The 20,047-nt window shown below is 77.1% G+C and overlaps 1 protein-coding gene across 1 annotated transcript in view; it reads right to left on the bottom strand.

Moving 5' to 3' along the window:
- CDH4 (cadherin 4) overlaps positions 1-20,047 on the bottom strand; it is a 1,081,475-nt gene that overhangs the window by 249,064 nt on the left and 812,364 nt on the right. Inside the window, exon 4 of the mRNA XM_048498384.1 lies at positions 3,195-3,350. Within this exon, the coding sequence (XP_048354341.1) occupies positions 3,195-3,350 (156 nt within the window). The remainder of the gene's footprint in view (positions 1-3,194; positions 3,351-20,047) is intronic.

Genomic DNA, 20,047 nt, shown 5'->3' with positions numbered 1-20,047 from the left:
AATTCGATCATCACTCAAAAGTTTGATGGCTTAGCTTGCAAACATATATTTGCTGCATTCCCATGATGCATTTTCAGGACGGGATTGAAAATCTGAACAAAGACCTCAGAGCCTGCTCAGTCTTTCAAACAGATCTCAGTGTTATTGGATATGATGAAATGATTTTTTCCCCTCAATTACAAGCCTGTGCTGAAATCTGTTAAACCTGAGATCTCTGATTAAAGGAAGTCCTTAGTAGTCCGTGGAACAGAACCTCAAGAACTTCTTTCCCCCCGCCATGAACAGACCGTAACGAGCTACGTGCAGCCATTTCGAAGCATCCCTGAAAAGTTCTTGTCTTAACTCAGGACACTTAATAACGAACACTTGTTATTAAATAGTCTGGGGTCACTGAAAGTCATCATTATGAGAGACATTTTTGACTGAGAATTTCTAATACTAGAATCCTAATGACTCCATCAAAAGCATTACTCGGAGACCTTCTACCCCAATTATACCCCAGCTATAATGACCTGACTTTAGTAAAAATATATATATATATATTGACTGCTATGAATCTGCACAGAAGAAATGTATCAAATATTCCTTTTTTGAAAAAACTTCTTTTTTTGAGCTTCACATTTTGCCAGGATCACTGGAGAAAATAATTGCTTTTGTTCAAGGAAGGTAATATAACTTTCCTTTAGATTCCCCTTTTAACCTTGGGGAAATCTCTTTTTCCATCCAGCGCAGGAGGTAATATACTTTCTTTATCCCTCCACCTCTGTCCACAAGCAGTGTCAACACAGTTAAATGCATACCAAACACAAGTTGGTGGAATCAGCACCACTTTTAAGAATATGATGTTGAGGGCACTGACCCCGTACAGTTTCCTGGAGACTTTATAGCATCCTCATGAGACTGCTTGGAAAGCCGTCTTGCTCAGAGGTCCTGTAAAGTAGGTGTCCTCTGCTGGTCCTGAAGACCTAAGGTTCTCTTGAGGTTCTCACAGTCAGCTTAGCCGGCAGGGGTCTACAACCTGCGGCTCTCCAGATGTTTGTGGACTACAATTCCCATCAGCCCCTGCCAGCATGGTCAATTGGCCATGCTGGCAGAGGCTGATGGGAACTGTAGTCCATGAACATCTAGAGAGCTGCAGGTTATAGACCCCTGGTCTAGCGCATCAGAAGCAGTCAAGTCCTTGCACCAGGATGCAAGGAGAAAGAATGTCATGGTGCACTCTTAAGATCAGGGGTCTTCAAACTATGGCCCTCCAGATGTTCATGGACTACAATTCCCATCAGCCCCTGCGAGCATGGCCAAGTGGTAGAGCTCATGGGAACTGTAGTCTCTGAACATCTGGAGGGCCATAGTTTGAAGACCCTTGCTTAAGAACATAAGAACTAGCCTGCTGGATCAGACCAGAGTCCATCTAGTCCAGCACTCTGCTACTTGCAGTGGCCCACCAGGTGCCTTTGGGAGCTCACATGCAGGATGTGAACGCAATGGCCTTCTGCTGCTGCTGCTCCCAAGCACCTGGTCTGCTAACGCATTTGCAATCTCAGATCAAGCAGGATCAAGATTGGCAGCCATTGATCGACTTCTCCTCCATACATCTGTCCAAACCCTTTTTAAAGCTGTCCAGGTTAGTGGCCATCACCACCTCCTGTGGCAGCATATTCCAAACACCAATCACACGTTGCGTGAAGAAGTGTTTCCTTTTATTAGTCCTAATTCTTCCCCCCAGCATTTTCAGTGAATGCCCCCTGGTTCTGGTATTGTGAGAAAGAGAGAAAAATTTCTCTCTGTCAACATTTTCTACCCCATGCATAATTTTATAGACTTCAATCATATCCCCCCTCAGCCGTCTCCTCTCCAAACTAAAGAGCCCCAAACGCTGCAGCCTCTCCTCATAAGGAAGGTGCTCTTAGCAACGATGTTGAATGCATCTTCTCCTCAGTGGGGCGAAATCAACCAGGCTGGTTACGTCACGCCTCCAACTGTTCATGCAGGGCTATGCACATTTTTGCATACTTGCCTGGACTGTAGGGGCCTTCCCTATCCAGTCATACAAAAGCTCTGTTCCGCATAATAATTTCTTTGACTTCTGACACCCAAATATTTCACTGTTATCCTTAAGGGTGAGAAGTGGGTGACTTTGCCCCACTGATGAGAACACACAGTAAGTCCAATGAGTCTCTCTCGAACTGTCACGCAGGCTGGTTACATACCAGAGCTGTCACTTCAAGATGGAATAAGCTAACCTGATCCTGACCTAGCCACCATGAAGCAGAAAACTGAAGGGTGAAGAACCCATTCTCCTGGACCTATCTCTGTTCTAGTAAGTAAATCTGTGATGACAATTAAGACACTGCTCAAGTGAGTAGCCCTGGTACTGTTTTTTTCTGCCAAATTTAGTAGGCATAAGAAGGCATGTCCTAGTCCCACCCCATCTGTCAATATGGGCCTTAGTGGTGGTTCTATCTGTGGGATTCTCGGGTGGGGGGATTCTCAGCAGGGAGGATTCTCGGGTGAGCGGTTTGCAGGAAAACAGCATTTCCTGTGCGAACCATGATGCTGGCATCCCAGCAATCCCGAATGGATGTAGCCCTATCAAATTCCTACAACATCCTTTTAGCTATTCCTCTCTCTTCTTCCTAGGAGAGCAGCTGTGGCATAGTGGTTAAGAGCAGGTGCATTCTAATCTGGAGGAACCAGGTTTAAATCCCCGCTCTGCTGCCTGAGCTGTGGAGGCTTATCTGGGGAATTCAGATTAGCCTGTGCACTCCCACACACACCAGCTGGGTGACCTTGGGCTAGTCACAGCTTTCCGGAGCTCTCTCAGCCCCACCTACCTCACAGGGTGTTTGTTGTGAGGGGGAAAGGGCAAGGAGATTGTAAGCAAGGAGATTGTAAGCCCCTACAGGAGAAAAAGGGGGGATATAAATCCAAACTCTTCTTCTTCTTCTTCTAGCCACCTTCAAGCTGGCTAGTTCTCATTTGCACCCTAAAAATAGATAAATAAATTGCCCTCATGATTTTCTCAGTGAATTACTGGCAGACCGGCGTCCGGGCTGTCAAAACTTTGAATTCTGGCCTTAATTCTGATTGAGATGTGCTGTGAGATTATCAATTTCAACTGGGAAGGAAAAGAGAACGAAAGCTGCGGACTGAAAGCTCAAGACACTGGAGGTTACCAGAGGCCAGAGGCTTACGTGGTAGGAGGCTCTTTCTTCCCGATCCATGGGACGAGTCACGTACATCCTCCCCGAGACGGGGTCAATGCTGAAGACTTCTGTGGGTGACTGGTCAGCCCCCACTCCGGTGATGCTGTATCGTATATGAATCTCGCTGTCCTTATCTGAACGAATCTGAATAAAACATTAAAAAGAACAATGAGTCAGTCTGGGATGCAGCAGGGCAACTAGCACAGAAAGAAACTTGAAGCACATATCCAAGCAGGCCTTTGGGACAGGAGGGGAAAAACACACGGTCCATTAATAATTCGACGCACTTTTTATTTTTATTTCTTTATTTAAACATTGATGTCCCGATGCTCCTTGCGGTCGGAATGCTGTGGATTAAGGTTTCTGGTGAATGGCGTTCCACTCTGGTTGAGCCTTTGAGTGCCCCCAGACAACACACTGCTGTTTGGGCCTATTTTGCCAACTGTAAAGGAAGTTTTTTCATAGCTCTATCCTCCCCAGATATTGGGGTCTGGATTTTAGACTCCCCAGTTTTGGAAAAAAATCTAAAATCATCAGCGTGAATGAGCTCTTGGAATCCTTTCCCCCCCTCCTCTTTTTTTCTTTTTCGTCAGTTCTTCTCTCTTTCCTTTTTCTCTTTTCCATTTATTCTTTTTTTTGAACCCTCTTTTCTGTTCCTGTAATCCTTTGTTGATAAAATAATTTTTTGCCTAAACCGTGGGTTTAGGCAGAGGACAACTTCACCCATTCAGACAAGGCGATTAGATGTCCAGCAGCCCCTTAAAGACCAACAGCATTTATTTCAGCACGTGGGGATCAGTGGTAAAGCATCTGGCGTAGTGGTTAAGAGCAGGTGCATTCTAATCTGGAGGAACCGGGTTTGATTCCCCGCTCTGCCACCTGAGCTGTGGAGGCTTATCTGGGGAATTCAGATTAGCCTGGGCACTCCCACACACGCCAGCTGGGTGACCTTGGGCTAGTCACAGATCGTTTCCCCACTTACCATCGACCACCCTTTGCTGCGCACTACTCTCAGCGTGTGTCATTACTGGCGCGCTCCTGGGCCGGGGTCATCAAAAGGCGCCATTTTGAGGAACGCCAGGAATGACGCACGCTGAGGGGGCACGAGAGCGGCAGCTTCGGGGTGGCTGCGTTGTCGCCGCCCCTGTAGTGGGGAGTGCCGTGGGACCCCGCGCTACTTGGCGAGAGTAGCGTGCAGCAGATGGTAAGTGGGGAAACGACCACAGTTCTTCAGAGCTCTCTCAGCCCCACCCACCTCACAGAGTGTTTGTTGTGAGGGGGGAAGGGCAAAGAGATTGTCAGCCCCTTTGAGTCTCCTACAGGAGAGAAAGGGGGGATATAAATCCAAACTCTTCTTCTTTGTACACAAAAGGTCCCAGGCTCAACGGTTGGCATTTCCAGTTGGTTAAGAAGTAACACAATGTTTAGATATTTGAAGGGATGTCATGTTGGTGAGGGAGCAAGCTTGTTTTCTGCTGCTCCAGAGACTAGGGCCAGGAGTCATGGGCTCAAGGCAGAGGTGGGATTCAGTCGGTTCACACCGGTAGAACCGCTAGCGAGTGTTTCATTTAGTTCGCCAAACCGGTTGTTAATCCCACCACTGATCAGAAAATTGCCCCACACTGCTTGCCTGGCTGGGCCTGCCAGGCAGTTCCTGTGGGGCATCCATCCCACGGCCGGATGAGCCCTGCCTATTAAGGCGGCTTCACCGACAGACTCGGCATTGCCAGAACTTTACTAATATAAACAGAACTCAACTTGGTATTTATGTCTCTGCAATCAGCAAACCTTTAACAATCAGCAAATCTTTTAAATTATGGTGGCTCTCAATTTTATTCTATCTCAAGACAGACCCTTTGCCCTAATCCTGCCAAGATGCAGACCCTTCTGTCCTGCTGAGAGGTCATGAATGAAGCTGATAAGAACTGCACCTATTAAAAATTGTGCTTGCTGCGACCTTTTAAGAGTTCATTTTGTGTATTATTTTTTTAAAACCCTGTAATTATTAATGGTAATAAGGACAGAGTCATTATGCTATAAAATATCTTTTATTACCCCGTGTTCAGTGCTCTTGACCATTACAGGAGCTAAATTGAAAATAACCAAGGCTGGTATGTTACCACACGTTCAGCGTTTAATGAAAATCAAACAATGCAAAGACATTCAAATCCTTTAAATGCAAACACTTAAGAGTCTCTTTAAGAATGTCAAGTTTGGCTCATTAAATATAGCGGAAAGATTTTTATGCTCATTGAGATCCCTAACGAAGAGATATGTTTAAAGACTCTTCCAATGCACAATGTTCTCAAACACAATTTTGCTAACAGGTTTCCAAATGAGTCAAATGAGAGATCTCAAACCGCTCCGGCGAGTCGTATTCTCACACCAGCTCCCCAATACATATTTTCATTTTGGCATGCGTGGTTAAAAATTAAATAGCCGGAGCATAATTACCTGACTCAAATGTGAAAAACTGATCAAGTTACAAGATAACATTTAGTTCTGTTTATGGTTACAGCACATTTATGGTTAATGCATCTTCCATTCCCAGCTGCTTCAGAAGGAGCTGAGCACACGGGGCAGAAGAAGAAGAGTTTGCATTTATACCCCAATTTTCTCGACTGTAAGGAGTCTCAAAGTGGCTCGCAAACTCCTTCCCTGCTTCTCCCCACAACAGGCACCTTGTGAGATATGTGGGGCTGAAGAGTTCTCTTCTTGTGGAGGAGTGGGGAATCCGGTTCTCCAGATTAGAGTCCACCTACCCCCATGGTGGGATCCAAAAATTTTAGTAACAGGTTCCCATGGTGGTGGGATTCAAACTGTGGTGTAGCGCCAATGGGGCTGGGTGGGGCACGACGGGGGCATGGCCGGGCATTCCGGGGGCAGGGCATTCCTGGGCGGGGCTGTGGCAAGGACGCAGCCACTGCGCCGGTCCTTGGGTGGGAAAAGAATGCACACAGGTACAGGCTGCCACACGCGCTGGTGCACCTCCTGCTAGACTGCTTCAAGTTCTGTGCGCAACTGCTGAGAGGAGGGGCGTAACTAAGGCAAAAATCACGTAGCAAAATCACCAATTAGTAACCCCTTCTCGGCACACACAAATAATTAGTAACCTACTCTCGGGAACCTTGAGAACCTGCTGGATCCCACCTCTGACCTACTCTTAACCACTACACCTGCTGTTACCCATGCTGGTATAGATCTCAGATTGCAAATGCCTTAGCAGACCAGGTGCTCAGAAGCAGCAGCAGCAGGCCATTGCTTTCATATCCTGCATTTGAGCTCCCAAAGGCACCTGGTGGGCCACTGCGAGTAGCAGAGTGCTGGACTAGATGGACTCTGGTCTGATCCAGCAGGCTAGTTCTTATGTTCTTAGATATAATTATTTAATTCTGAAAGGATGCCTACCACAACTTTCCATCCCATAACATCTCATAGGTCAAATGGCAAGCATAATCAAAATAATACTTCTCAGAACTAAAACCATCACACAGTTGAAACAACAACAGGGGAACAAGAAGAGCAAAAGATAGAGACCAGCCCCGTACAAACTCCACATTCAGATGGAATAGTTGTCGCCCTCATTAAATCAGGACCAGAAATGAAGCTCCAAAGTTTTCCTGAATAAAATTTTAACAATTGGTGAACAATTAAGAAACAAGGTTTCCAACTCCCCCCCCCCCAAGATTCTGTTGCACTTTGCAGCTGTAGGGATAAATTAAAATCTTAAATTAATTTTCAAAAACTCACGGACATCAGAAGCACAATAATATCACTTCCAAGCACAACTTTTAAGTTGGGTTCCCCCCCCCCCACCCCCGCCCTCCCCCCACCCCACCCCCGCCGCCCCCCCCCCGCCCCCCCGCCCCCCCCCCCCCCCCCCCCCCCCCCCCGCCCCCCCCCCCCCCCCCCCACTCCCCCCCGCCCCCCCCCGCCGCCCCCCCCGCCCCCCCCCCCCCCCACCCCCCCCCCCCCCCACCCCCCCCCCCCCCCACCCCCCCCCCCCCCCACCCCCCCCCCCCCCCACCCCCCCCCCCCCCCACCCCCCCCCCCCCCCACCCCCCCCCCCCCCCACCCCCCCCCCCCCCCACCCCCCCCCCCCCCCACCCCCCCCCCCCCCCACCCCCCCCCCCCCCCACCCCCCCCCCCCCCCACCCCCCCCCCCCCCCACCCCCCCCCCCCCCCACCCCCCCCCCCCCCCACCCCCCCCCCCCCCCACCCCCCCCCCCCCCCACCCCCCCCCCCCCCCACCCCCCCCCCCCCCCACCCCCCCCCCCCCCCACCCCCCCCCCCCCCCACCCCCCCCCCCCCCCACCCCCCCCCCCCCCCACCCCCCCCCCCCCCCACCCCCCCCCCCCCCCACCCCCCCCCCCCCCCACCCCCCCCCCCCCCCACCCCCCCCCCCCCCCACCCCCCCCCCCCCCCACCCCCCCCCCCCCCCACCCCCCCCCCCCCCCACCCCCCCCCCCCCCCACCCCCCCCCCCCCCCACCCCCCCCCCCCCCCACCCCCCCCCCCCCCCACCCCCCCCCCCCCCCACCCCCCCCCCCCCCCACCCCCCCCCCCCCCCACCCCCCCCCCCCCCCACCCCCCCCCCCCCCCACCCCCCCCCCCCCCCACCCCCCCCCCCCCCCACCCCCCCCCCCCCCCACCCCCCCCCCCCCCCACCCCCCCCCCCCCCCACCCCCCCCCCCCCCCACCCCCCCCCCCCCCCACCCCCCCCCCCCCCCACCCCCCCCCCCCCCCACCCCCCCCCCCCCCCACCCCCCCCCCCCCCCACCCCCCCCCCCCCCCACCCCCCCCCCCCCCCACCCCCCCCCCCCCCCACCCCCCCCCCCCCCCACCCCCCCCCCCCCCCACCCCCCCCCCCCCCCACCCCCCCCCCCCCCCACCCCCCCCCCCCCCCACCCCCCCCCCCCCCCACCCCCCCCCCCCCCCACCCCCCCCCCCCCCCACCCCCCCCCCCCCCCACCCCCCCCCCCCCCCACCCCCCCCCCCCCCCACCCCCCCCCCCCCCCACCCCCCCCCCCCCCCACCCCCCCCCCCCCCCACCCCCCCCCCCCCCCACCCCCCCCCCCCCCCACCCCCCCCCCCCCCCACCCCCCCCCCCCCCCACCCCCCCCCCCCCCCACCCCCCCCCCCCCCCACCCCCCCCCCCCCCCACCCCCCCCCCCCCCCACCCCCCCCCCCCCCCACCCCCCCCCCCCCCCACCCCCCCCCCCCCCCACCCCCCCCCCCCCCCACCCCCCCCCCCCCCCACCCCCCCCCCCCCCCACCCCCCCCCCCCCCCACCCCCCCCCCCCCCCACCCCCCCCCCCCCCCACCCCCCCCCCCCCCCACCCCCCCCCCCCCCCACCCCCCCCCCCCCCCACCCCCCCCCCCCCCCACCCCCCCCCCCCCCCACCCCCCCCCCCCCCCACCCCCCCCCCCCCCCACCCCCCCCCCCCCCCACCCCCCCCCCCCCCCACCCCCCCCCCCCCCCACCCCCCCCCCCCCCCACCCCCCCCCCCCCCCACCCCCCCCCCCCCCCACCCCCCCCCCCCCCCACCCCCCCCCCCCCCCACCCCCCCCCCCCCCCACCCCCCCCCCCCCCCACCCCCCCCCCCCCCCACCCCCCCCCCCCCCCACCCCCCCCCCCCCCCACCCCCCCCCCCCCCCACCCCCCCCCCCCCCCACCCCCCCCCCCCCCCACCCCCCCCCCCCCCCACCCCCCCCCCCCCCCACCCCCCCCCCCCCCCACCCCCCCCCCCCCCCACCCCCCCCCCCCCCCACCCCCCCCCCCCCCCACCCCCCCCCCCCCCCACCCCCCCCCCCCCCCACCCCCCCCCCCCCCCACCCCCCCCCCCCCCCACCCCCCCCCCCCCCCACCCCCCCCCCCCCCCACCCCCCCCCCCCCCCACCCCCCCCCCCCCCCACCCCCCCCCCCCCCCACCCCCCCCCCCCCCCACCCCCCCCCCCCCCCACCCCCCCCCCCCCCCACCCCCCCCCCCCCCCACCCCCCCCCCCCCCCACCCCCCCCCCCCCCCACCCCCCCCCCCCCCCACCCCCCCCCCCCCCCACCCCCCCCCCCCCCCACCCCCCCCCCCCCCCACCCCCCCCCCCCCCCACCCCCCCCCCCCCCCACCCCCCCCCCCCCCCACCCCCCCCCCCCCCCACCCCCCCCCCCCCCCACCCCCCCCCCCCCCCACCCCCCCCCCCCCCCACCCCCCCCCCCCCCCACCCCCCCCCCCCCCCACCCCCCCCCCCCCCCACCCCCCCCCCCCCCCACCCCCCCCCCCCCCCACCCCCCCCCCCCCCCACCCCCCCCCCCCCCCACCCCCCCCCCCCCCCACCCCCCCCCCCCCCCACCCCCCCCCCCCCCCACCCCCCCCCCCCCCCACCCCCCCCCCCCCCCACCCCCCCCCCCCCCCACCCCCCCCCCCCCCCACCCCCCCCCCCCCCCACCCCCCCCCCCCCCCACCCCCCCCCCCCCCCACCCCCCCCCCCCCCCACCCCCCCCCCCCCCCACCCCCCCCCCCCCCCACCCCCCCCCCCCCCCACCCCCCCCCCCCCCCACCCCCCCCCCCCCCCACCCCCCCCCCCCCCCACCCCCCCCCCCCCCCACCCCCCCCCCCCCCCACCCCCCCCCCCCCCCACCCCCCCCCCCCCCCACCCCCCCCCCCCCCCACCCCCCCCCCCCCCCACCCCCCCCCCCCCCCACCCCCCCCCCCCCCCACCCCCCCCCCCCCCCACCCCCCCCCCCCCCCACCCCCCCCCCCCCCCACCCCCCCCCCCCCCCACCCCCCCCCCCCCCCACCCCCCCCCCCCCCCACCCCCCCCCCCCCCCACCCCCCCCCCCCCCCACCCCCCCCCCCCCCCACCCCCCCCCCCCCCCACCCCCCCCCCCCCCCACCCCCCCCCCCCCCCACCCCCCCCCCCCCCCACCCCCCCCCCCCCCCACCCCCCCCCCCCCCCACCCCCCCCCCCCCCCACCCCCCCCCCCCCCCACCCCCCCCCCCCCCCACCCCCCCCCCCCCCCACCCCCCCCCCCCCCCACCCCCCCCCCCCCCCACCCCCCCCCCCCCCCACCCCCCCCCCCCCCCACCCCCCCCCCCCCCCACCCCCCCCCCCCCCCACCCCCCCCCCCCCCCACCCCCCCCCCCCCCCACCCCCCCCCCCCCCCACCCCCCCCCCCCCCCACCCCCCCCCCCCCCCACCCCCCCCCCCCCCCACCCCCCCCCCCCCCCACCCCCCCCCCCCCCCACCCCCCCCCCCCCCCACCCCCCCCCCCCCCCACCCCCCCCCCCCCCCACCCCCCCCCCCCCCCACCCCCCCCCCCCCCCACCCCCCCCCCCCCCCACCCCCCCCCCCCCCCACCCCCCCCCCCCCCCACCCCCCCCCCCCCCCACCCCCCCCCCCCCCCACCCCCCCCCCCCCCCACCCCCCCCCCCCCCCACCCCCCCCCCCCCCCACCCCCCCCCCCCCCCACCCCCCCCCCCCCCCACCCCCCCCCCCCCCCACCCCCCCCCCCCCCCACCCCCCCCCCCCCCCACCCCCCCCCCCCCCCACCCCCCCCCCCCCCCACCCCCCCCCCCCCCCACCCCCCCCCCCCCCCACCCCCCCCCCCCCCCACCCCCCCCCCCCCCCACCCCCCCCCCCCCCCACCCCCCCCCCCCCCCACCCCCCCCCCCCCCCACCCCCCCCCCCCCCCACCCCCCCCCCCCCCCACCCCCCCCCCCCCCCACCCCCCCCCCCCCCCACCCCCCCCCCCCCCCACCCCCCCCCCCCCCCACCCCCCCCCCCCCCCACCCCCCCCCCCCCCCACCCCCCCCCCCCCCCACCCCCCCCCCCCCCCACCCCCCCCCCCCCCCACCCCCCCCCCCCCCCACCCCCCCCCCCCCCCACCCCCCCCCCCCCCCACCCCCCCCCCCCCCCACCCCCCCCCCCCCCCACCCCCCCCCCCCCCCACCCCCCCCCCCCCCCACCCCCCCCCCCCCCCACCCCCCCCCCCCCCCACCCCCCCCCCCCCCCACCCCCCCCCCCCCCCACCCCCCCCCCCCCCCACCCCCCCCCCCCCCCACCCCCCCCCCCCCCCACCCCCCCCCCCCCCCACCCCCCCCCCCCCCCACCCCCCCCCCCCCCCACCCCCCCCCCCCCCCACCCCCCCCCCCCCCCACCCCCCCCCCCCCCCACCCCCCCCCCCCCCCACCCCCCCCCCCCCCCACCCCCCCCCCCCCCCACCCCCCCCCCCCCCCACCCCCCCCCCCCCCCACCCCCCCCCCCCCCCACCCCCCCCCCCCCCCACCCCCCCCCCCCCCCACCCCCCCCCCCCCCCACCCCCCCCCCCCCCCACCCCCCCCCCCCCCCACCCCCCCCCCCCCCCACCCCCCCCCCCCCCCACCCCCCCCCCCCCCCACCCCCCCCCCCCCCCACCCCCCCCCCCCCCCACCCCCCCCCCCCCCCACCCCCCCCCCCCCCCACCCCCCCCCCCCCCCACCCCCCCCCCCCCCCACCCCCCCCCCCCCCCACCCCCCCCCCCCCCCACCCCCCCCCCCCCCCACCCCCCCCCCCCCCCACCCCCCCCCCCCCCCACCCCCCCCCCCCCCCACCCCCCCCCCCCCCCACCCCCCCCCCCCCCCACCCCCCCCCCCCCCCACCCCCCCCCCCCCCCACCCCCCCCCCCCCCCACCCCCCCCCCCCCCCACCCCCCCCCCCCCCCACCCCCCCCCCCCCCCACCCCCCCCCCCCCCCACCCCCCCCCCCCCCCACCCCCCCCCCCCCCCACCCCCCCCCCCCCCCACCCCCCCCCCCCCCCACCCCCCCCCCCCCCCACCCCCCCCCCCCCCCACCCCCCCCCCCCCCCACCCCCCCCCCCCCCCACCCCCCCCCCCCCCCACCCCCCCCCCCCCCCACCCCCCCCCCCCCCCACCCCCCCCCCCCCCCACCCCCCCCCCCCCCCACCCCCCCCCCCCCCCACCCCCCCCCCCCCCCACCCCCCCCCCCCCCCACCCCCCCCCCCCCCCACCCCCCCCCCCCCCCACCCCCCCCCCCCCCCACCCCCCCCCCCCCCCACCCCCCCCCCCCCCCACCCCCCCCCCCCCCCACCCCCCCCCCCCCCCACCCCCCCCCCCCCCCACCCCCCCCCCCCCCCACCCCCCCCCCCCCCCACCCCCCCCCCCCCCCACCCCCCCCCCCCCCCACCCCCCCCCCCCCCCACCCCCCCCCCCCCCCACCCCCCCCCCCCCCCACCCCCCCCCCCCCCCACCCCCCCCCCCCCCCACCCCCCCCCCCCCCCACCCCCCCCCCCCCCCACCCCCCCCCCCCCCCACCCCCCCCCCCCCCCACCCCCCCCCCCCCCCACCCCCCCCCCCCCCCACCCCCCCCCCCCCCCACCCCCCCCCCCCCCCACCCCCCCCCCCCCCCACCCCCCCCCCCCCCCACCCCCCCCCCCCCCCACCCCCCCCCCCCCCCACCCCCCCCCCCCCCCACCCCCCCCCCCCCCCACCCCCCCCCCCCCCCACCCCCCCCCCCCCCCACCCCCCCCCCCCCCCACCCCCCCCCCCCCCCACCCCCCCCCCCCCCCACCCCCCCCCCCCCCCACCCCCCCCCCCCCCCACCCCCCCCCCCCCCCACCCCCCCCCCCCCCCACCCCCCCCCCCCCCCACCCCCCCCCCCCCCCACCCCCCCCCCCCCCCACCCCCCCCCCCCCCCACCCCCCCCCCCCCCCACCCCCCCCCCCCCCCACCCCCCCCCCCCCCCACCCCCCCCCCCCCCCACCCCCCCCCCCCCCCACCCCCCCCCCCCCCCACCCCCCCCCCCCCCCACCCCCCCCCCCCCCCACCCCCCCCCCCCCCCACCCCCCCCCCCCCCCACCCCCCCCCCCCCCCACCCCCCCCCCCCCCCACCCCCCCCCCCCCCCACCCCCCCCCCCCCCCACCCCCCCCCCCCCCCACCCCCCCCCCCCCCCACCCCCCCCCCCCCCCACCCCCCCCCCCCCCCACCCCCCCCCCCCCCCACCCCCCCCCCCCCCCACCCCCCCCCCCCCCCACCCCCCCCCCCCCCCACCCCCCCCCCCCCCCACCCCCCCCCCCCCCCACCCCCCCCCCCCCCCACCCCCCCCCCCCCCCACCCCCCCCCCCCCCCACCCCCCCCCCCCCCCACCCCCCCCCCCCCCCACCCCCCCCCCCCCCCACCCCCCCCCCCCCCCACCCCCCCCCCCCCCCACCCCCCCCCCCCCCCACCCCCCCCCCCCCCCACCCCCCCCCCCCCCCACCCCCCCCCCCCCCCACCCCCCCCCCCCCCCACCCCCCCCCCCCCCCACCCCCCCCCCCCCCCACCCCCCCCCCCCCCCACCCCCCCCCCCCCCCACCCCCCCCCCCCCCCACCCCCCCCCCCCCCCACCCCCCCCCCCCCCCACCCCCCCCCCCCCCCACCCCCCCCCCCCCCCACCCCCCCCCCCCCCCACCCCCCCCCCCCCCCACCCCCCCCCCCCCCCACCCCCCCCCCCCCCCACCCCCCCCCCCCCCCACCCCCCCCCCCCCCCACCCCCCCCCCCCCCCACCCCCCCCCCCCCCCACCCCCCCCCCCCCCCACCCCCCCCCCCCCCCACCCCCCCCCCCCCCCACCCCCCCCCCCCCCCACCCCCCCCCCCCCCCACCCCCCCCCCCCCCCACCCCCCCCCCCCCCCACCCCCCCCCCCCCCCACCCCCCCCCCCCCCCACCCCCCCCCCCCCCCACCCCCCCCCCCCCCCACCCCCCCCCCCCCCCACCCCCCCCCCCCCCCACCCCCCCCCCCCCCCACCCCCCCCCCCCCCCACCCCCCCCCCCCCCCACCCCCCCCCCCCCCCACCCCCCCCCCCCCCCACCCCCCCCCCCCCCCACCCCCCCCCCCCCCCACCCCCCCCCCCCCCCACCCCCCCCCCCCCCCACCCCCCCCCCCCCCCACCCCCCCCCCCCCCCACCCCCCCCCCCCCCCACCCCCCCCCCCCCCCACCCCCCCCCCCCCCCACCCCCCCCCCCCCCCACCCCCCCCCCCCCCCACCCCCCCCCCCCCCCACCCCCCCCCCCCCCCACCCCCCCCCCCCCCCACCCCCCCCCCCCCCCACCCCCCCCCCCCCCCACCCCCCCCCCCCCCCACCCCCCCCCCCCCCCACCCCCCCCCCCCCCCACCCCCCCCCCCCCCCACCCCCCCCCCCCCCCACCCCCCCCCCCCCCCACCCCCCCCCCCCCCCACCCCCCCCCCCCCCCACCCCCCCCCCCCCCCACCCCCCCCCCCCCCCACCCCCCCCCCCCCCCACCCCCCCCCCCCCCCACCCCCCCCCCCCCCCACCCCCCCCCCCCCCCACCCCCCCCCCCCCCCACCCCCCCCCCCCCCCACCCCCCCCCCCCCCCACCCCCCCCCCCCCCCACCCCCCCCCCCCCCCACCCCCCCCCCCCCCCACCCCCCCCCCCCCCCACCCCCCCCCCCCCCCACCCCCCCCCCCCCCCACCCCCCCCCCCCCCCACCCCCCCCCCCCCCCACCCCCCCCCCCCCCCACCCCCCCCCCCCCCCACCCCCCCCCCCCCCCACCCCCCCCCCCCCCCACCCCCCCCCCCCCCCACCCCCCCCCCCCCCCACCCCCCCCCCCCCCCACCCCCCCCCCCCCCCACCCCCCCCCCCCCCCACCCCCCCCCCCCCCCACCCCCCCCCCCCCCCACCCCCCCCCCCCCCCACCCCCCCCCCCCCCCACCCCCCCCCCCCCCCACCCCCCCCCCCCCCCACCCCCCCCCCCCCCCACCCCCCCCCCCCCCCACCCCCCCCCCCCCCCACCCCCCCCCCCCCCCACCCCCCCCCCCCCCCACCCCCCCCCCCCCCCACCCCCCCCCCCCCCCACCCCCCCCCCCCCCCACCCCCCCCCCCCCCCACCCCCCCCCCCCCCCACCCCCCCCCCCCCCCACCCCCCCCCCCCCCCACCCCCCCCCCCCCCCACCCCCCCCCCCCCCCACCCCCCCCCCCCCCCACCCCCCCCCCCCCCCACCCCCCCCCCCCCCCACCCCCCCCCCCCCCCACCCCCCCCCCCCCCCACCCCCCCCCCCCCCCACCCCCCCCCCCCCCCACCCCCCCCCCCCCCCACCCCCCCCCCCCCCCACCCCCCCCCCCCCCCACCCCCCCCCCCCCCCACCCCCCCCCCCCCCCACCCCCCCCCCCCCCCACCCCCCCCCCCCCCCACCCCCCCCCCCCCCCACCCCCCCCCCCCCCCACCCCCCCCCCCCCCCACCCCCCCCCCCCCCCACCCCCCCCCCCCCCCACCCCCCCCCCCCCCCACCCCCCCCCCCCCCCACCCCCCCCCCCCCCCACCCCCCCCCCCCCCCACCCCCCCCCCCCCCCACCCCCCCCCCCCCCCACCCCCCCCCCCCCCCACCCCCCCCCCCCCCCACCCCCCCCCCCCCCCACCCCCCCCCCCCCCCACCCCCCCCCCCCCCCACCCCCCCCCCCCCCCACCCCCCCCCCCCCCCACCCCCCCCCCCCCCCACCCCCCCCCCCCCCCACCCCCCCCCCCCCCCACCCCCCCCCCCCCCCACCCCCCCCCCCCCCCACCCCCCCCCCCCCCCACCCCCCCCCCCCCCCACCCCCCCCCCCCCCCACCCCCCCCCCCCCCCACCCCCCCCCCCCCCCACCCCCCCCCCCCCCCACCCCCCCCCCCCCCCACCCCCCCCCCCCCCCACCCCCCCCCCCCCCCACCCCCCCCCCCCCCCACCCCCCCCCCCCCCCACCCCCCCCCCCCCCCACCCCCCCCCCCCCCCACCCCCCCCCCCCCCCACCCCCCCCCCCCCCCACCCCCCCCCCCCCCCACCCCCCCCCCCCCCCACCCCCCCCCCCCCCCACCCCCCCCCCCCCCCACCCCCCCCCCCCCCCACCCCCCCCCCCCCCCACCCCCCCCCCCCCCCACCCCCCCCCCCCCCCACCCCCCCCCCCCCCCACCCCCCCCCCCCCCCACCCCCCCCCCCCCCCACCCCCCCCCCCCCCCACCCCCCCCCCCCCCCACCCCCCCCCCCCCCCACCCCCCCCCCCCCCCACCCCCCCCCCCCCCCACCCCCCCCCCCCCCCACCCCCCCCCCCCCCCACCCCCCCCCCCCCCCACCCCCCCCCCCCCCCACCCCCCCCCCCCCCCACCCCCCCCCCCCCCCACCCCCCCCCCCCCCCACCCCCCCCCCCCCCCACCCCCCCCCCCCCCCACCCCCCCCCCCCCCCACCCCCCCCCCCCCCCACCCCCCCCCCCCCCCACCCCCCCCCCCCCCCACCCCCCCCCCCCCCCACCCCCCCCCCCCCCCACCCCCCCCCCCCCCCACCCCCCCCCCCCCCCACCCCCCCCCCCCCCCACCCCCCCCCCCCCCCACCCCCCCCCCCCCCCACCCCCCCCCCCCCCCACCCCCCCCCCCCCCCACCCCCCCCCCCCCCCACCCCCCCCCCCCCCCACCCCCCCCCCCCCCCACCCCCCCCCCCCCCCACCCCCCCCCCCCCCCACCCCCCCCCCCCCCCACCCCCCCCCCCCCCCACCCCCCCCCCCCCCCACCCCCCCCCCCCCCCACCCCCCCCCCCCCCCACCCCCCCCCCCCCCCACCCCCCCCCCCCCCCACCCCCCCCCCCCCCCACCCCCCCCCCCCCCCACCCCCCCCCCCCCCCACCCCCCCCCCCCCCCACCCCCCCCCCCCCCCACCCCCCCCCCCCCCCACCCCCCCCCCCCCCCACCCCCCCCCCCCCCCACCCCCCCCCCCCCCCACCCCCCCCCCCCCCCACCCCCCCCCCCCCCCACCCCCCCCCCCCCCCACCCCCCCCCCCCCCCACCCCCCCCCCCCCCCACCCCCCCCCCCCCCCACCCCCCCCCCCCCCCACCCCCCCCCCCCCCCACCCCCCCCCCCCCCCACCCCCCCCCCCCCCCACCCCCCCCCCCCCCCACCCCCCCCCCCCCCCACCCCCCCCCCCCCCCACCCCCCCCCCCCCCCACCCCCCCCCCCCCCCACCCCCCCCCCCCCCCACCCCCCCCCCCCCCCACCCCCCCCCCCCCCCACCCCCCCCCCCCCCCACCCCCCCCCCCCCCCACCCCCCCCCCCCCCCACCCCCCCCCCCCCCCACCCCCCCCCCCCCCCACCCCCCCCCCCCCCCACCCCCCCCCCCCCCCACCCCCCCCCCCCCCCACCCCCCCCCCCCCCCACCCCCCCCCCCCCCCACCCCCCCCCCCCCCCACCCCCCCCCCCCCCCACCCCCCCCCCCCCCCACCCCCCCCCCCCCCCACCCCCCCCCCCCCCCACCCCCCCCCCCCCCCACCCCCCCCCCCCCCCACCCCCCCCCCCCCCCACCCCCCCCCCCCCCCACCCCCCCCCCCCCCCACCCCCCCCCCCCCCCACCCCCCCCCCCCCCCACCCCCCCCCCCCCCCACCCCCCCCCCCCCCCACCCCCCCCCCCCCCCACCCCCCCCCCCCCCCACCCCCCCCCCCCCCCACCCCCCCCCCCCCCCACCCCCCCCCCCCCCCACCCCCCCCCCCCCCCACCCCCCCCCCCCCCCACCCCCCCCCCCCCCCACCCCCCCCCCCCCCCACCCCCCCCCCCCCCCACCCCCCCCCCCCCCCACCCCCCCCCCCCCCCACCCCCCCCCCCCCCCACCCCCCCCCCCCCCCACCCCCCCCCCCCCCCACCCCCCCCCCCCCCCACCCCCCCCCCCCCCCACCCCCCCCCCCCCCCACCCCCCCCCCCCCCCACCCCCCCCCCCCCCCACCCCCCCCCCCCCCCACCCCCCCCCCCCCCCACCCCCCCCCCCCCCCACCCCCCCCCCCCCCCACCCCCCCCCCCCCCCACCCCCCCCCCCCCCCACCCCCCCCCCCCCCCACCCCCCCCCCCCCCCACCCCCCCCCCCCCCCACCCCCCCCCCCCCCCACCCCCCCCCCCCCCCACCCCCCCCCCCCCCCACCCCCCCCCCCCCCCACCCCCCCCCCCCCCCACCCCCCCCCCCCCCCACCCCCCCCCCCCCCCACCCCCCCCCCCCCCCACCCCCCCCCCCCCCCACCCCCCCCCCCCCCCACCCCCCCCCCCCCCCACCCCCCCCCCCCCCCACCCCCCCCCCCCCCCACCCCCCCCCCCCCCCACCCCCCCCCCCCCCCACCCCCCCCCCCCCCCACCCCCCCCCCCCCCCACCCCCCCCCCCCCCCACCCCCCCCCCCCCCCACCCCCCCCCCCCCCCACCCCCCCCCCCCCCCACCCCCCCCCCCCCCCACCCCCCCCCCCCCCCACCCCCCCCCCCCCCCACCCCCCCCCCCCCCCACCCCCCCCCCCCCCCACCCCCCCCCCCCCCCACCCCCCCCCCCCCCCACCCCCCCCCCCCCCCACCCCCCCCCCCCCCCACCCCCCCCCCCCCCCACCCCCCCCCCCCCCCACCCCCCCCCCCCCCCACCCCCCCCCCCCCCCACCCCCCCCCCCCCCCACCCCCCCCCCCCCCCACCCCCCCCCCCCCCCACCCCCCCCCCCCCCCACCCCCCCCCCCCCCCACCCCCCCCCCCCCCCACCCCCCCCCCCCCCCACCCCCCCCCCCCCCCACCCCCCCCCCCCCCCACCCCCCCCCCCCCCCACCCCCCCCCCCCCCCACCCCCCCCCCCCCCCACCCCCCCCCCCCCCCACCCCCCCCCCCCCCCACCCCCCCCCCCCCCCACCCCCCCCCCCCCCCACCCCCCCCCCCCCCCACCCCCCCCCCCCCCCACCCCCCCCCCCCCCCACCCCCCCCCCCCCCCACCCCCCCCCCCCCCCACCCCCCCCCCCCCCCACCCCCCCCCCCCCCCACCCCCCCCCCCCCCCACCCCCCCCCCCCCCCACCCCCCCCCCCCCCCACCCCCCCCCCCCCCCACCCCCCCCCCCCCCCACCCCCCCCCCCCCCCACCCCCCCCCCCCCCCACCCCCCCCCCCCCCCACCCCCCCCCCCCCCCACCCCCCCCCCCCCCCACCCCCCCCCCCCCCCACCCCCCCCCCCCCCCACCCCCCCCCCCCCCCACCCCCCCCCCCCCCCACCCCCCCCCCCCCCCACCCCCCCCCCCCCCCACCCCCCCCCCCCCCCACCCCCCCCCCCCCCCACCCCCCCCCCCCCCCACCCCCCCCCCCCCCCACCCCCCCCCCCCCCCACCCCCCCCCCCCCCCACCCCCCCCCCCCCCCACCCCCCCCCCCCCCCACCCCCCCCCCCCCCCACCCCCCCCCCCCCCCACCCCCCCCCCCCCCCACCCCCCCCCCCCCCCACCCCCCCCCCCCCCCACCCCCCCCCCCCCCCACCCCCCCCCCCCCCCACCCCCCCCCCCCCCCACCCCCCCCCCCCCCCACCCCCCCCCCCCCCCACCCCCCCCCCCCCCCACCCCCCCCCCCCCCCACCCCCCCCCCCCCCCACCCCCCCCCCCCCCCACCCCCCCCCCCCCCCACCCCCCCCCCCCCCCACCCCCCCCCCCCCCCACCCCCCCCCCCCCCCACCCCCCCCCCCCCCCACCCCCCCCCCCCCCCACCCCCCCCCCCCCCCACCCCCCCCCCCCCCCACCCCCCCCCCCCCCCACCCCCCCCCCCCCCCACCCCCCCCCCCCCCCACCCCCCCCCCCCCCCACCCCCCCCCCCCCCCACCCCCCCCCCCCCCCACCCCCCCCCCCCCCCACCCCCCCCCCCCCCCACCCCCCCCCCCCCCCACCCCCCCCCCCCCCCACCCCCCCCCCCCCCCACCCCCCCCCCCCCCCACCCCCCCCCCCCCCCACCCCCCCCCCCCCCCACCCCCCCCCCCCCCCACCCCCCCCCCCCCCCACCCCCCCCCCCCCCCACCCCCCCCCCCCCCCACCCCCCCCCCCCCCCACCCCCCCCCCCCCCC

Source organism: Sphaerodactylus townsendi, linkage group LG05 (assembly GCF_021028975.2).
Source record: "Sphaerodactylus townsendi isolate TG3544 linkage group LG05, MPM_Stown_v2.3, whole genome shotgun sequence".
NCBI lineage: Eukaryota > Metazoa > Chordata > Lepidosauria > Squamata > Sphaerodactylidae > Sphaerodactylus > Sphaerodactylus townsendi.
The sequence above is the reverse complement of the archived record's forward strand: the minus strand, read 5'-3'. Positions and strand labels throughout refer to the sequence as shown.